General features: G+C 37.8%; 1 protein-coding gene across 3 annotated transcripts in view; it reads left to right on the plus strand.

The window, feature by feature from the left end:
* The first annotated feature begins 265 nt into the window (after positions 1-265).
* The window catches only part of LOC127442812 (fibroblast growth factor 12-like), a 48,548-nt gene continuing 30,420 nt past the window's right edge, over positions 266-18,393 (plus strand). The window contains exons 1-2 of one of the 3 annotated variants that reach the window (XM_051701020.1): positions 13,782-14,596; positions 15,297-15,344. In XM_051701020.1, coding sequence (XP_051556980.1) covers positions 14,401-14,596; positions 15,297-15,344 — 244 coding nt within the window. In that variant the 5' untranslated portion in view covers positions 13,782-14,400. Of the gene's footprint in view, positions 794-13,781; positions 14,597-15,296; positions 15,345-18,393 lie in introns of those variants that run through there. The other 2 variants (XM_051701022.1, XM_051701021.1) reach the window with 2 other exon arrangements.

The following is an 18,393-nucleotide window of genomic DNA, read 5'->3' on the forward strand; positions in this document are numbered from 1 at the left end:
TTTGCTGTCTTTGATAATTCAAATAATCTTCTCAATTACCATCTCTGTCTTCCTCCGTCACACTCTCATTTTCTTCAGTCTTGTAGTTGAAAAGGTTGTCTTGGAGTGTCCCCTAGCGTTACGAATATGTAGGTGCGAAACCTCTTGACCATGCAGTTAAAAAAAAAAAAAAACATCTTTGTCTTTAAATGTAGGCTGCATCTGACGTAGGCAATACGCCTCTCTTCGGCTCTCTATGGACACGAAAAAATTGGCTTTTAATGCAACTATCTATGCCGCTGGTTGCCTCGTGTCACCAAAATGCATCGCGCGCATTACCTAATCGGCGGCCGTTCTGCCACTCATCCCTGCAGTTTAACTTTCACGTGTACGGGGCTCTCGTTTTACGCGTGCTAGTAAAGACTGATACATGGGCACCAGAATGTGCAAATTACATTAACGTCCTTGCGCAGCACCCATCTGGAGCTAACTATGCTAAAGCGAGTACTTCATACTCTGCTACCGGAAAAAAAGAGAGCAGGATGCACTCGAGATGCCTGGTGCCTGGTGCTCCTTTGCCCTTTGTCGTTTTTGATGCTCTGAACGTACAAACTGTAGGCTACTGTATATAACCACCCGAGGGGCTCACACTACAGTCACCCTCTGTTGTGATCCTGTGCCCGTTTGCGTGGACTGACGAGAGACCCACACCAACTCAAATCAATGAGGATTCTGAGGCTCTTCCTGAAGAAAGGAGCGCATATGCTGCAGTGTCTCTGTGGACAACGATCGGAGCCGACCACAACCACCAGCGGTGAGACATTTAGCTGTGCATGCTCTCCGCTGAGCGCCGATAAACGCTCTCATTGGCCGCCGGCGCGTGTGAGCACATCTTCCGCGTCTGCGGTACTATGCGCTCCCACTCCACGCATTTGTGATAACTTGTTTGTGAGGGTTCATACGACGCTGTCATTCCATCACACATCTTATGATTCCAAACACATCCTCATCACTGTAACGAGCAAAAGCAGTGCTGCTGATTAGTGCTGAAATCCCTATCCATGTCAAGGACGTTTCTTTTGGTTACCGGGAACAAAGAATGCAGGGTTAATGTAGGAAACTATTGATGCATATGCAGCAAATGCGTTGTGCGAGGCTATACGGCAGACAGACACCTCGTTTGAGGTGAGAAGAGCTTTCTAAAACAGGCACCGGCAAAAGAGCTCGGAGGTCTCGAGTGTCCTCCAGGACGGGGAACTTCTGCTCGTCATTCAGCACCTCGGACAGCATCTCAATTCCGCATCGCTCCAAACTCTGCTGCTACAGCAGTCCATCAGGAGGCCTGTCCTCATAATGATGTGATATAATATGTGCTTTTAATTAGACAAATGTTTCAAAAGATTCATAAGTACAAAAGAGTTTTTCATACACTGTACAAATGTGTAGTAGGCAACCTAAAAACGTGCTTCATGTGGTAACATTAAAATTAACTGGACTTTTTAAAGTCAATAGCCTGTTTATTATGACCCACTACTTTAAGTTACACAAACGAAAGCAAATTCAAAGGGTCCGATTAGGAAGAATTATGTCCTTAAGGAAACAAAATGACATATTTAGGAATAAAAACATTTTTTGTTTAAAAACCACTTACCTCTATTTCTACTTGATCTAACCCATAAAAAATGCTTTTGCTGGTTTTACCTAATTTGTTATTTTTTTTATTTATTTTTTTTTTAGACTAAATACATATTTGACTTGAATTAAACCAGTTCATTTAGAGGTTACCACATGAAGCACATTTTTAGGTTAACTGGCAAAACATTTTGACAGTGCACAGTGACAAAAAAGAAAAAGAAAAAGATCACTTAACAGTTGTACTTCATGTGTTAACATCTACATTAATTGGCTTTATTCAAGTCAAAAATATTATTTAACATCATCAAATCAACCTGAAATCATTATGTTACACAAACAAAGGTATTTGTAAGGGTTAGATCCGGTAGAAATACACTCTGTGCTAAAAGTTAAATTAACTGATTTAATTCAATAATAATAATTAAAAAAAAGTTATTTAAAAGAATATTCCGGGTTCAATACAAGTTAAGCTAAATCAACAGCATTTGTGGCATAATGTTGATTATAAAAAAAAAAATTATTTCGACTAGTCCCTCCTTTTCTTAAAAATAAGCAAAAATCAAAGTTACACTGAGGCACTTACAATGGAAGTGAATGGGGCCAATTTTTGGAGGGTTTAAAGGCAGAAATGTGAAGCTTATAATTGTATAAAAACACTTACATGAATTCTTCTGTTAAAACTCATGTATTATTTGAGCTGTAAAGTTGTTTAAATTGTCATTTTAGAGTTTTAGTGTTCATTGACATTACATTGTCATGGTAATCAAGTTGTAAAATTGGACATAACTTTACACAGAAAAGGTTAGTAAGTGATTTTATCATACTAAAATAATGTTTATGTCTTTTGGCAATACTTTTGAAATAGTGAGTATTTTAATGTTTATGGATCTTTGGCCCCATTCACTTCTTTTGTAAGTACCTCACTGGAACCCAGATTTTTGCTTTTTTAAACAAAATGCGGAGCAAGTCAAAATTAATGTTTGTGGTAATCATTATTATACTACAAATGCTGTCAATTGAGCATAACTTGTACTGAATGTGGAATATTCCTTTAACCTGACTAAATTTACATGAAAAATTAGGTTACACCAATGAAAGTAATGTTTGTGGGTTAGATCAAAATAGATCCTTGAGGCAACAATTGCAGGTGACCACTTTTTACAATGCGTATACTGTACATTCTTGTTCACAAGCGCCTTAGTGATTGTTTTCGACAACTCACTTGCATTGTATTTTCAATACAAATAGATTAAGTTACATGAATCAGAGAGGAATATTTTAATTTCCTATAAAAATAGGCAATTAAAATAGTTTCCACACATAAACACAAGTGTATTTATCATATACAGATATATGCAGCAACAGAGAGTGTGCATAAATTAACTTTATTATACTGTTGCTGTGATATTATTTACTTCATTAGGCTTGACAAGCCTCTGCTGACCTATACACCTTTTTTGTTTATCTATTTCTTTTGCAAGCAACTTAATTGTGCTTAGAAGTTTAGTTCATTCCAGTCATTCTCCAACATGTAAATCTGTGGTGGATTATGTGTTTCCACTATGTTATTTTTTACTATGTTATTTTGCCTGCCTGCTGCTTTGATATATTGTATATTTACAAGTGTATTGTTTATAGTTTTAAATGTACATACATTAAAGCCTTTATACATGATATTGCACATCCATTATTTGGTAAATGCAGTATAAATCTAGTTAATAAATCATGCTTTTTCAGAACAGTCAGAATGTGGAATGCCACTATACAGATCAACAGCTTTGCAAGTTAGACAAAGATTTTTGTCATATCTGTGGACAAATAACTTATATTGATCAAATATATAACTAAAACAATAAATAATTAAATCTCCCCTGTTTATCCATGTGAAGACGACATCTTCTGGTTAAAAGTGGCAGGAATATTATTCTTGATAATTGCAGAAACATCTGTACAGATTTTGGCTGATGGCTGCAGTGAGACACACTGTATATTCAGGGCTCACCCTCTGCTTGGCCAGTGGCATGTGACGAGCAAAATGTGCTGATTAAATGCTTTGTGCTTTATCACTTCTCAGGTTGATTGCATATGGCCCCAAGACTAAATTGGGTTTTGAAACCAGGACAGGAGTTCTCAGGAGCATGGTTAGGAGACATCATGCACAAATCACCATATCCGTCATATGTAATGAGTTATCACTCCTCCCTTGAATTTGAAAAGTGTCTTGGGAGAGTTCAGAATAAGTGTACCATATCTCACAAATGATGGAAAATTCCACCATAAAGCTTATTGGATTATCATAGCATTTTGAAACATATAATTAATTGTGAGATGTGCAACTCACCAGTACTCTGTTTAATGTTGTTTAAACCTTTTAATGGAGTGGATCATATTGCACAAAGCCTATTGAATTATTGCATTGATGTCTATATGTTGTGTTATGCAGCGGCGGGATCAGTGTTACTGTTTGCAATGGCATGATTTAAATGTGTAAGTGCACAGTGCTGGCTCAGCTGATTGAAGTGCACAATACAGTACACTCTAATCACATTACTAACCAAAAGGTTACCTAGAGAAAGGCCCTTGTGCATTCCCATTGTGTGGACACTAGATGGCAATATATATTTGAAAGATGGCTCTACCAATCTTTGACTCTGATCACATTTGCTGACATGTCTTGTAGTTTGAATGTGAAATTGTTTTGGTGTCATAAAGCTTTCTATACCTGTATTGGACAAAGTGCCAATTACAGCTATTTAAGTGGTTTGTGGTGATGCAGATCTGTGTTTATTCAAAGTTGTGGTCAGTTATATTTCAGTTCAGACTCTGCAGCTGGTGTGCAGTTCGTAATTCATTTGTGTTTTCAGTTTATCTTGAGCTTATTAAATCTCTTGAAATGCAATTCACTATGTTCTGCTGGAAGAGACTCAAACAATATTTACAGTATAATAGTGCACTGAAAACCCTAATAAGTTAAATCTACTCGATTGAGTAAACTCATTCCCTCAGTTGAATTGAGTAATGGTGTCCCAAAACTTATGTAATTACTTATCTTGGTGTTTATATTGCATGAACTTAACTATTTAAGTTAAGGTTACTAGATGCAAGTAGATTTAACTCAGATTTGCTTTTAAATGTTGTTGTTTCAACTTAATCAATTGAGTTGAAAGGACTCAAATTTAGGTCATGCAGTAACAGAGCTGAGATAATAAAGATTAAAACTAATTATTGGTCAATAATTAAATAAGCTTAAATAAACCTAACCCCATCCCACAGAAATGCATAGACACCTGTACTTCAGTTTCAAGTACACAAAGAGAACTGATATAGTGTAAACAGAGTCCAACTTGACCAGATGGGACACTGATCACCCTAATGGTGACATCACACGAAACAACTATTTGCAACAAAACAACATAATTAATACTACAAAAGATCTAAAACCTCTGTGAATTCTTAATAGCAACTATTTAAATGCCCCAATATGTTCATTTTAACCAAGGAGACATAATTAAATAATTGTGGGTATTCCCCATAGCCTCAATTATGTACTCAATAATTTAAGTTATTAACACGTAAAATCTTAAGTCTATGGATTTTTTTATTATTATTATTATTTTTATTATTTGATTTTCTCCCCCTTTCTCCCCAATTTGGAATGCCCAATTCCCAATGTGCTCTAGGTCCTCGTGGTGGCGTAGTGACTCACCTCACTAGGGTGAGGTGCCTTGGCGGAGGACGAATCTCAGTTGCCTCTGCGTCTGAGACCGTCAATCCATGCATCGTATCACGTGGCTTGTTGAGCGCATTACCGCATAGACCTAGCACGTGTGGAGGCTTCACGCTATTCTCCACGGCATCCATGCACAACTCTCCACATGCCCCATCGAGAGCAGGAACCACATTATAGCGACCACGATGAGGCTAACCCAGGGTATCCGCGGGTCCTTAAAAAGTCTTAAATTTATTTTTTATAATTTAAGGCCTTAAAAAGTCTTAAGTATCTTAAATAAATTACAAGAAGTCTTACATTTCATTTGCTGAGGTCTTAAATTTCGGGGCGTGAATAGAGGACATGCAAAAAACCAAATCATCTCTCTCTCTCTCTCTCTCTCTCTCTCTCTCTCATGCATATAGCAGCTAAAGCTTGAGTTTAGTGTGAACGCGTGCAGGGAAGCGCATTTTTACTGAACTTAAGATGTTACACATGTATAAACCTTCATAAACCCGTTAATCCGAAATTAAAATGCCGTTATTTTGCGTCTCTAACTGTCGCTCCTGCTTATAATCGACAAAGCGGTCAACGTTACAATTTGCAAGCGCGCGAGGTTGGAGCGGTCTTTTGACGCCTTCCAAATCGTGGCGCTTCCTTATTTCACATTACATTTGACAATAATTGTAAAGCTAACAGAACTACTCAGCTGCAGATTTACACCTGTTATATCTCTCATCTCTATATCTCTAGATGTAGGGCTGCCAACACAATTGACACTGTTCTCACGCTCTCATGCCACACGTCCCTTTTCTCACACAGTGATAATGTCGCGGAGCAAAGAGGACACTGACAGCGCACGGACAGACAAGACAGAGCAGCCTGCACGATGCTGCTAGTTATTCAGACCAATCAGGGGGAAAACAGCAGCACAGCATCTCTCCCTCTCCTTCTCTTTCATAATTTAATCTGTTAACATTTTCAATACATCTTGTCAACTTTAAACAGCAATTTTTAAGGTAACTGATGAGTTTTTATTTGAGATATTTCACTCAAAAATGAAAATTGTCATCACTTACCTTCAAGCTGTTGCAAACCTGTAGGACTTTCTTATTTCAGTGGATATCAAAAGGAGATATTAGAGAGTTTCAGTCACCATTCACTTTCATTGAATAAAAAACAAGATGCAGTGACAGTGAATGGTGACTGAGATTAAACGTTTTGCTTAACATCTCCTTTTTTGTTCCATGGCAGAGAAAAATTCATACAGACTCAAGGGTGAGCAGTGATGACAGAAATTTCATTTTTAAATGAACTGCCCTTTAACTACCTGTTAAAGTATTTGTTAAAGGTATCTGCCAAGAAAAAATATATAAATGTTATTCAGCACATGCTAGACCTTATTCACAGCAGCGGTATCTTTGATGTTTAATGACAATGACAACGAGGCTGTGCAGGATAGACGTACAGTCTCTTCGATGAGTTGTACTGCAGTTTAAAGTGTTTTTGGATCATTCCGTGTACAAAACATTGAAAAAATATATTTTCAAGGACACTCAGTAGACAAAAAAACTCCAGACAACATGAGTTGTGGAAAATCAGATGGGATATTGGAGCTTTTTACAGATTTACACCATGCATGCCATTGAAGAAATGGTAAGTCTATCCCTCACAGCCTCATTTCCATTCCCATTAAAAATCAAACATGGCGCTACTGTGAATAAGGTCTATAGACCAATCTTCTTGTTTACAGTAAGTGGTGGCAGAAAGCCCGCTGATTTGTTAGATTTGATAGATTAGAGGATTAAACGAAAGTATGACACAAAACCATCATAAATATAAACATATTTTTAGCGATACAATTACTATAATGATATGAGTTAGTAACAAACATGTAATCATGTTCGCTATAAATTTATGCTGCAAAGTTGTGAGTTGAAATGATCTCCTCAGTCCAGTCAGCTCTGTTGATGATCTTGAAGCCACAGCAGTCAACTAGAGCCCTCGGAATCATTTTTCAACAATGTAATCCAACAAAAGTTAATTTTTTGCACATGGGTTTTGCCACCACTTCCGTGTTTGACATAAGTGGTGATGTTGCGTCACGTTTTGCTGGAAAGCAAGTGACTAAAGAGAAGGGTCACAATATAGGCTACATACTTTAGGCTACATGCATTCTTAATGATTTCATTTAGAGTTTTAATATTGTATTAACTTATTAACACATAAATGCACAATTATATATATATATATATATATATATATATATATATATATATATATATATATATATATATATATATAAACATGTCCAGAGACATTCAAGTAGCCTCAGTGGTTTTGTATTTACCAGCTAATGAATTAATGTGTTTTTTTATTGCGAAAGTGGTCTTAAATTTTTCTTTTATTTGGCCTTAAAAAGTCTTAGAAAGTCTTAAATTTCATTCCTTCGAACCTGCAGATACCCTGGGTTAACCCAATGTGACTCTATCCACCCTAGCAACTGGGCCAATTGGTTGCTTAGGAAGCCTGACTGGAGTCACTCAGCACAAAATCTATGGATTTTTAAGAAAAATAAGTTCAAGGAACTTAGATATTTGAGTTGTAAGCCCAAAACTTGACATTTCAAGTAATGTTTAACAACTTGATATTTCTAGTAATGACAACATTAGGCTTTACAGTGTGGTGGTTGGATGGCTTTAGTGTTGTGCTAATGTATTTGTCACAAAAATGCTTCTGGCATAAAGAGAAATTGTAATATTTTGCAGAGTTTCAACTGGAAAAGTAACACATCCAAAGTGCTTGATGCAACACTCTGCTATTCATATATTTAAATAGTGTAGTCAGTGTTACATAACTGATAACACTAATGGATTTAGATGTCAGGTTCATTTTCATGGTCTGTCAGTAAACCTATTCTTAATTGTTTGAATATACACCAGAGTGAAAAGGACAATCCACCTACTGGCAATCAAAATTATATTTTAGTAGATTTGCATATCTTCCTCTTTCAAAACTGAGGTAATATAAACTAGATTCCATGTTAAAAGGGCATTGTTGCAAATGTGATGTACCAATCTTTCTGAAGGGCTTTTGTGTCAGAGATTAATGAATGGTTCCTTCAGACCTCTGAAATAGAGGTACTTGTAACTAATATACGTGACAACAATACCTTTGTAAATCTCTTCTGCCGTGCCTTCCTTTCATTATACACTTTCAATCATTTATGATGATTTATGATCCATTCTTGTCTTTTAGATATGAAAAGTTCTAGTTTTCCCATCTTCAAAGTTGGTTAGCAACCTTAATGTATTCTTCATGGTATTTTAAGGACGTCATTCAGACCAAGTACCATTAAATAAAAGAGTACTGAGGTGCCTCTTTGCATAAATAACATTATAATAAGTTCTTGTTGATGCAAGGAGACAGAAGGCTGGAAGTGAATTATTTTCCCCACATTAGACTGGGAAGAGGATAAAGGAGCGTGCTCCCAAAGCAGAGTGAATCTTTAATGCCGCTCTTTCACATGAGGCAAGAGTCTTTTCGTGTCCGAGCCACGTGATCCACCCACTCAGTGTCTGCAGTGACAGAAGACCAGTGTGTTCCCCTATATGAGGACATGAAACCCCTAGCCCTACCCTCTCTGCACACCCCACCTTGCACACCCTCTCAAACACTGTGCTGTACAAAACTGTCAGCCCTGTAAGGGACAGTCGGTGCTGGGTATATCTTCTGCATGACTTAAAGAGATAGTTCACCCAAGAATAAAAATTCTCTCATCATTTACTCACCCTCATGCCATCCCAAATGTGTATGACTTTCTTTCTTCCGCTGAACACAAACAAAGATTTTTAGAAGAATATCTCAGCTCTGTTGGTCCTTACAATGCAAGTAAATGGTGACCAAAATTTTAAAGCTCCAGAAAGCACATAAAGGCAGCATAAAAGTAATCCATACAACCCCAGTGGTTAAATCCATGTCTTCAGAAGCGATATGATAAGCATGGGTAAGAAACAGATCAATATTTAAGTCCTTTTTTACTATAAATCTCCACTTTCACTTTCATTTTCACATTCTTCTTGTTTTGTTTTTTGTGGTTCGCATTCTTTGTGCATATCGCCCCCTACTGGGCAGGGAGGAAAATTTACTGTAAAAAAGGGTTTAAATATTGATCTGTTTCTCATCCACGCCTATCATATTGCTTCTAAAGATATGGATCAAACCACTGAAGTCTTATGGATTACTTTTATGCTGCCTTTATTTGCTTTTTGGAGCTTGAAAATGTTGGTACCCATTGACGTGCATTGTGAGGACCTACAGAGCTGAGATGTTCTTCTAAAAAACTTTGATTGTGTTCAGCAAAAGACAGAAAGTCATACATATCTGGGATGGCATGAGGGTGAGTAAATGATGAGAGAATTTTCATTTTTGGGTGAACTATCCCTTTAAATGCAGTGTTCTGGTGTTATATCTGCCATAGTGGTTCTATTATTTCATTATAAAACAGAATATTACATTTCTACAGGCAGCAGGGTTGCCTTGTTACTAGATCGTTGTGGCAGCATAACCTTAATAACACATTTCCATATCAGTGTTATCCTGCATCTGAATGCAAAAGCAGCATTCTCGCCTAATTTCTAATACAGTGTTACCTTGTTAACAGCATTTTAAGCACGACTGCTGTGCTACTGCAAAAACTTGCTCATTCATATCAGTGTTATTATAGTTTTGGATTTTTATTTTAGTTTTTATTTCTATTTTATACTCAATTTGTCATTCAAAATTAGTTTAGTTTTCATTTTCTCAGTTTCAGTTTAGTTAGTTTTTATTTTAGATTTAGGTTTAGTATTTTTTATGGTTACCAAAGCTGAAAGTTTCCTGGTATTATTTAAAAAGTCTAACATCATTACATTTCTCATTGCAGTCTTGTGTTACCTCTATCTAGTTGTATTATCGTGTTTAATTAGCATTGTAAATGTTGCAAATTTTATAATACAGGGTGAATATGGGCAAAGTGACAAAGGACATTTAAGCTTGATCCCCACTGTGTCCATATGAATTTCCTTAAATCATTAGAAATCATTACTAAACTAATCTTTGGGAAGTAAACAATTAAAGAGATAGTTCACCCAAAAATGAAAATTCTCTAATCATTTACTCACCCTCATGCCATCCCAGATGTGTATGACTTTATTTCTTCAGCAGAACACAAATTAAGATTTTTAAAAGAATATTTCAGCTCTGTAGGTCCATACAACGCAAGTGAATGGGTGCCAAATTGAGCACATAAAGGCAACATAAAAGTAATCCATATGACTCCAGTGGTTTAATCTATGTCTTTAGAAGTGATATGATAGGTGTGGGTGAGAAACAGTCAATATTTATGTCATTTTTTACTGTAAACCTTGACATCACCAGTCTCCTTGGCGATGATGATTTCAAGCTCGATTACACTTTCTAGTGCCACCCAAAACTGATTATATTACTTCAGAAGACATGGATTAAACCACTTATGGACTACTTTATGCTGCCTTTATGTGCTTTTGGAGCTTCAAAGCTTTGGACCCTGTTGACTTGTGTTGTATGGACCTATAGAGCTAAGATATTCTTCTAATATCTTTGTTTGTGTTCAGCAGAAGAAAGAAAGTCATACACATTTGGAATGGCATGAGGGTAAACTATCTAACTTTTTGAGGTTTTAAATTGATGTTTTTACTTTGGGATGTGTGGCAGAACTCATTTCATGACCACAGGTGGGAAAAGCAATGGTAAAGAAAATGACAAAAACTTTTGAGGTGTAATGCTTGTAAATGTTACATTATGATTTATTATGTAAAAGTGTATAAGAAAATCTAAACATTTATTCCAAATACATTTTTAATATTTTCTAGAGAATCTTTTTTCCTCTGTCCCACTTTACTGCTTAAAAAAAATCTAGGATTTGGTAAAAAGAGGGTTTTCAGAGGTTCCCCTTCCCAGTATTAAGCATTTCTTCATTTTTCTTTTGACATCCAAAGCTTTCTTCAAATGTACAGGTGCATCTCAATAAATTAGAATGTCGTGGAAAAGTTCATTTATTTCAGTAATTCAACTCAAATTGTGAAACTTGTGTATTAAATAAATTCAGTGCACACAGACTGAAGTAGTTTAAGTCTTTGGTTCTTTTAATTGTGATGATTTTGGCTCACATTTAACAAAAACCCACCAATTCACTATCTCAAAAAATTAGAATATGGTGACATGCCAATCAGCTAATCAACTCAAAACACCTGCAAAGGTTTCCTGAGCCTTCAAAATGGTCTCTCAGTTTGGTTCACTAGGCTACACAATCATGGGGAAGACTGCTGATCTGACAGTTGTCCAGAAGACAATCATTGACACCCTTCACAAGGAGGGTAAGCCACAAACATTCATTGCCAAAGAAGCTGGCTGTTCACAGAGTGCTGTATCCAAGCATGTTAACAGAAAGTTGAGTGGAAGGAAAAAGTGTGGAAGAAAAAGATGCACAACCAACCGAGAGAACTGCAGCCTTATGAGGATTGTCAAGCAAAATCGATTCAAGAATTTGGGTGAACTTCACAAGGAATGGACTCAAGGCATCAAGAGCCACCACACACAGACGTGTCAAGGAATTTGGCTACAGCTGTCGTATTCCTCTTGTTAAGCCACTCCTGAACCACAGACAACGTCAGAGGCGTCTTACCTGGGCTAAGGAGAAGAAGAACTGGACTGTTGCCCAGTGGTCCAAAGTCCTCTTTTCAGATGAGAGCAAGTTTTGTATTTCATTTGGAAACCAAGGTCCTAGAGTCTGGAGGAAGGGTGGAGAAGCTCATAGCCCAAGTTGCTTGAAGTCCAGTGTTAAGTTTCCACAGTCTGTGATGATTTGGGGTGCAATGTCATCTGCTGGTGTTGGTCCATTGTGTTTTTTGAAAACCAGAGTCACTGCACCCGTTTACCAAGAAATGTTGGAGCACTTCATGCTTCCTTCTGCTGACCAGCTTTTTAAAGATGCTGATTTCATTTTCCAGCAGGATTTGGCACCTGCCCACACTGCCAAAAGCACCAAAAGTTGGTTAAATGACCATGGTGTTGGTGTGCTTGACTGGCCAGCAGACCTGAACCCCATAGAGAATCTATGGGGTATTGTCAAGAGGAAAATGAGAAACAAGAGACCAAAAAATGCAGATGAGCTGAAGGCCACTGTCAAAGAAACCTGGGCTTCCATACCACCTCAGCAGTGCCACAAACTGATCACCTCCATGCCACGCCGAATTGAGGCAGTAATTAAAGCAAAAGGAGCCCCAACCAAGTATTGAGTATATATACAGTAAATGAACATACTTTCCAGAAGGCCAACAATTCACTAAAAATGTTTTTTTTATTGGTCTTATGATGTATTCTAATTTTTTGAGATAGTGAATTGGTGGGTTTTTGTTAAATGTGAGCCAAAATCATCACAATTAAAAGAACCAAAGACTTAAACTACTTCAGTCTGTGTGCATTGAATTTATTTAATACACGAGTTTCACAATTTGAGTTGAATTACTGAAATAAATGAGCTTTTCCATGACATTCTAATTTATTGAGATGCACCTGTATAATGTTAGGTGATGTGTGTTTGGATCATAATTAAAGTATCCCACTTTGCCCATATTCACCCCCAAAACTAAAATGAATTTGAGACCATTTTTATTTTAGTTAGTTTTGGCGTTATGAAAATGTTTTTTAGTTTAGTTTCAGTTTTTTCCAATAATTTAAGTTTTTACTTTTATTTTAGTTGATTACTTTTTTTTTTTAATTAGTTTTAGTTTCAGTTTTCTTTAACTGTAATAACACTGATTCATATGATTAGATCTGCACAGGTTAGAATAGTAGTGCCGATATACATGACTGCATAAGCTGTTTCCAGGCATTTTTGTATTAAGAGGGTGGGGGATAATATAGTGAGTCTTTTGTGCCACAGTTAATGGATGAAAATTATATACTCATAAGTTATTAAAGAGTGGGCGGTTAATGAATTGCATCAGTCAGACCTTAATATTATAGCATTGCCACATTAGAGTCAAAAATATTGAGTAATGTTAACAGTGAGAAACATGAAAGGATGATCAATATCACTGGGATGTTTTACAGTAAAACTAAAAAACAGAGTAGTGGACAGATGGATGAATAACGAAACGCCATAACAAGTAGGATTCAAATTGAGATGGCTCTCTGTTACAAGATGTGCCACATTTGCACATGAGTAATTAACAATATAGAAGTGACCATCTGTTGGACAATCCTCCTCTAACTCCCCATTAATGTCTCTCTCTCTCTCTTTCTCTTTTACTCATCCAAACCTCAAACACGTATGATTGCGTAGAGAGAGAGAGAGAGAGAGAGAGAGAGAGAGAGAGAGAGAGAGACTATCACACCCCATTCATTGCCTCACTGTCTTTGTACTACAGACATCACTGGTATGGGGAAAACGATTTTTACAACATTCCGTCAAATGGCTTTAATAGGATTCTTAGTGCTCTCAAAATTAGAATTATTTTGAAGCAGAATAAGATATTTCAAGCAGAAGAACTATGAAGAGCTATAAAATAATTTATTCAGAGAAAGCTCAGAGGTTCAGTGAAGTTGTATGCGCGTCACTCATACCCTTATAACTTGTGTCATGGGCTACATATATGATCTAGATTCATTCAAAGTTATCAGGATTGATGTAGACATGTGGATTATGTAGCATTCGCTCGTCGGAGGAATTACGCGTCTGTTGTTTTCGGCACCTGTAATACCTGCGTGACAGGTTGCATATTGCTCGCACAGGACGTCTTTTGTAATGGACCAAAAAGCCTTTTGATTTTGCACAGACTGAGAACACATTTTCAGTTGAGATGAAGAACAGAAAATGTACATCATCGTCTGAGAAGAGGATGCGATTTCAACCATAATTCACGAGATCTTCTGGATTTTTTTCCGGGAGGAAATCGGGATGCGATTTGGCGAAATTTGAGCGGACAATTCAGTCGCGTTATTTTCAGCCTGGGCTATTGCGTTAACAGTTGAACAAGCCATTAAATTGACTCGCGATGGCCGCGATCGCCAGTTCTCTGATCCGACAGAAGCGCCAAGCTCGGGAATCCAACAGCGACCGGGTCTCTGCCTCCAAACGCCGCCCCAGTCCCAGCAAAGACCCCCGCTCTCTCTGCGAGCGACATTTCCTGGGGGTCTTCAGTAAAGTCCGCTTCTGCAGCGGCAAGAAAAGACCTGTTCGCCGGCGACCAGGTCAGTGCTGAATGCTTTTTGAGACAGACTATAGAGCCCCCACCCGAAGCCTCCGCCGCAGTCGAAATCAGCTCCGTCTGCACAGCTGGAGAAGCACATATCCTCTACTGTGTTTTATAGCAATGCGAACAAAAAAATCCACCACCTGTTTCATAGTTCACGTGTTGTCTATCGGTATTCACCAACCGATTTACCATCCTAACAGTTTTATGTATTTGATAGGCCTATATCTGTCTGATTATGTCATTATTACTGTTAGCAATTAATTCAGTGGTTGTCATTCTTGGCATTTTGAGGCTGTGCAATTTAAAAAAGATCATCTAATTCACAAGTGCCACAATTCAATTTGTAACAGGCAAAATCCAGTGGCACTGCAGTGCACCAGGGCTTTCTTAGATGAAATGTTTAATGGTAAATGTTTATCACTGCAGTGTGGGGAGGGATTGCACGGTTAGTTGTAGGTATTAATGGTCTCATTGCCCACGAAACCACGCTATCGTCCTTTTTCGGCACACAGAAAACGGCACGAAGCGTGCGAATTGATTATTAAAAAAGCTGTCCTCTCTTCCATCAAAGCCACTTTTCATGATGTAGGACAAGCGCAGTGTATCCCCTCTCCCCGACTAATTATCAATTATTTACCGGCTGTTACTGTAGAATTTGTGTGTAAAAATGTTGTTTTTCCTTCTCCCCCCGTAAGATGCGCCCTCGAACCCTCCACAGGTGTCCCGTAAGGGCGTCAGGCTAGGTCAGTAGCTCAGCCTCCATCCATGTGCTGTGTCTTCCAGTTCCCCACCCCATCCCGTGCTCATGGGGGACTAGCTCCCGTCAAACGGCGGTCGCCGGTGTCTGCCTTGTCCTTGTAGTATGCTTTCGACTACTGTTCTATCTCTTCGTCTTTATGTTCTTTTCTTTCTATTGTTCCTTTCTCTACTCCCTTCTGGCACGCTACCCTCCCCTTAATTTCTTTCTCTCTCTTTCCTTCTTATGTTTCTGTCCCCGCTATTCTTCTGTGTGCTCTGTCCTCTTTCGTCTCGCTATGCGAGTGCAGTGAGGCTCTGTTTGCTCTGTGCTGCTGATGTGTCGTGTTTCTCCTGTGACTTCAGTAGTCGAGGTGACCATTCTTCATTTCATCATGACATCATCTGTCAACATATACGACTGTAACTGTTTCTGTTTGTGGAATGGGACAATATGGAACATGTATAGTTTAACAGAATTATATTTGCATTGTGCAGTAATATGTCCATACGGTGTAACCTTTTTTACATTGGTGGTACATAGCCTACATGAAGCCAGGAGCAGTTCACTGAAAAATTAAAGTTCTGTTATAGTTGACACACCACACTTTGTAAGTCACCACTTTCTTTTATGGAACACAAGAGGAGAATTGTGAAGAAAGTTGACGTTGCTCTTTTCCATACAATTGAAGCGAATGAGGCTGTCTGTCACGGTCAGAAATGCAACCAAAATGAACATAAAAACCCCTTTGCATAATGATTGATTGTCACAAAAATGTATTTCAATTTTCTTAAAAAAAAAAAAAAAGAGGCAAAAATCTGGGTCAGTCACTTTGCAAGGATAGTGAATGGGGCCAATCCTTAAATGTTAAAAAATACTCACTGTTTCGAAAAGTATAGCCACAAGATGTAAAAAAAAAAAATGCACGTTAACATAAAATTAGCTTACCAAAATTTTTTGTGTAAAGTTATATCCAATTTTACAACTTTATTGCCATAATGATGCAACGCCGTAAACCCTAAAACAACTGCAGAAACGATTATTTAAGCAACTTCACAGCTAAAATAATACACACCAGATTTATCTGTTTTAACAGAAGAATGAATGAATATAAGTGCTTTTATACAATTATAAGCTTCACATTTCTGCCTTTAAACCCTTTAAAAAATGGTCTCATTCACTTCCATTGTATATGCCTCAGTATAACCTTGATTTTTGGTAACCGCTTATATTATCTCATTACTCAGATTGGATTAATTGTTTAAATTTATAAGGTTAGAAAAAATTGTCCCTATGAAGCTAAAAATGCCCCTAGAAACCAATTCCAGGGGGCAAATATTCAACCTAGTCTCATTGAATGAACGTTACTATAACAACATTTTTGCAAACTGACTTTTACGTGCTGAATTATATATTTCGCTGCAGTTTCATGTTGAAAAGGTTCTACAACAACTGTTTTATTTATTTTCACAAAAATCATGACTACAATGACTTTATAAACACGTATTTTTCACTCTATTACTCACACATTTTAACACTTGTATTACAGATGCACCTGCATTTACACACTTAATCCAGTGTGCTTGAGTGGTAGCTCACCTGATAGAGTGATAGACTTTGAACTCGGAGGACTGAGGCTCTAGCCCAGCCATGCACACAAGCTGATACGTGAGACAAAAGTGTCATTGAAGCTATACGAGATGATGTGATTGCTGTAAAACATTTTATTTTACAAAACTAATGGTTAAGCCCAAAGCATACTTTGGTCAGACGCGAATTCTCATCATCAGCAGAGTGCCCAATCACTGAACACACATTAACCAATTTTTCTAACCGCGCGTCTTTGAACGCGCAGAATGCGAATGGGCCTGGAGTTATTTGCACTAATTAGTGGGTCCACAAGGTGGCAACACTTACATTTTGAGCCGTTGCTGTCACGAAGAAGTGCTAGAAGAAAATGTAATCAGAGCTAAACATCAGGAGATGAAGGTAAAAACAACAACAGTGGATGTGCAAGTCAAGAACGCATGTGTGAGGAGGTCAGGAGATACCTGCATTTGTATAGCTGGAGTCTGAGGAATATAAAGACATCTTTATGGGTCTAAACTCTTGAAGAAAAAGTCCGGTGTCTCGTAGCAGTCGTAGCACGCATGTACCAACCACCTGTGTATGTGTGCAGTTATATGGAGTATACTTTGACAGGCTTGTGTTCAACTGTACGCAGATGCTGAGTGTTCGCGTCAAAATGGAAGTATACCTAGGGTTTTAGGTTTAGGTGTTGGTTTAGGGTAAGGGTGTCTGTTTTGTTAACCTCTTATTTGCTTTTTTAAAACACCATTGGTTAGGTTTAAGTTTAAGTTTTAGGTTAGGGAGGTACTTTTACTCATTAAAGCCTCCATCTAATATTCACCTTAAAAACCTTGTCTTATTATGACACCATTTCACTCGCTTTTGGTGCCCCCCACTGGAGATTTCACTAAGAAACTGCAGTTAAACGTGTAATGAAGCACGTAATTTCATTTTGCAAAAATGTTGCCACAGTCACGTAATGTTCATGAGACCAGGCTGTAAATATTTCCCATTAATGTAAAAGTTTGTTTCTGACACCGCTGTCACTCTTTTTGTGTTCCACGGAAGAAAGAAAGTCATACGGGTTTGGAACTACATGATGGTGAGTAAATGATGACATAATTTTTTATTTTTGGGTGAACTATCCCCTAAAATCCACATATGAGTGCATACATTGCTACATGTATGGAGACATGCACGTGCACATGTAAACAGTCACACACACATACATGCAATAAGACAAAGACTTTCTCTGCAGGTTAGGGTCATTTCCTATGGGGGTCCCTGTGCTAGTCTTTATTTATAGAGGTGTGGATTTTGCATGTGATTTAGTAATGTTCTTCCTGATGGATCTAGGCAGGCTCGTTCATGTGATTGATGGCCCTTCCAGCCTGTCAGAGATATTGGGTCTGGAGTGGATAGATGAGGCCCATGATGAATAGCTGATCTTGACCATCATGGACATTCACAACTCCTCTGAACTCTGG

Source organism: Myxocyprinus asiaticus, chromosome 6 (assembly GCF_019703515.2).
Source record: "Myxocyprinus asiaticus isolate MX2 ecotype Aquarium Trade chromosome 6, UBuf_Myxa_2, whole genome shotgun sequence".
NCBI lineage: Eukaryota > Metazoa > Chordata > Actinopteri > Cypriniformes > Catostomidae > Myxocyprinus > Myxocyprinus asiaticus.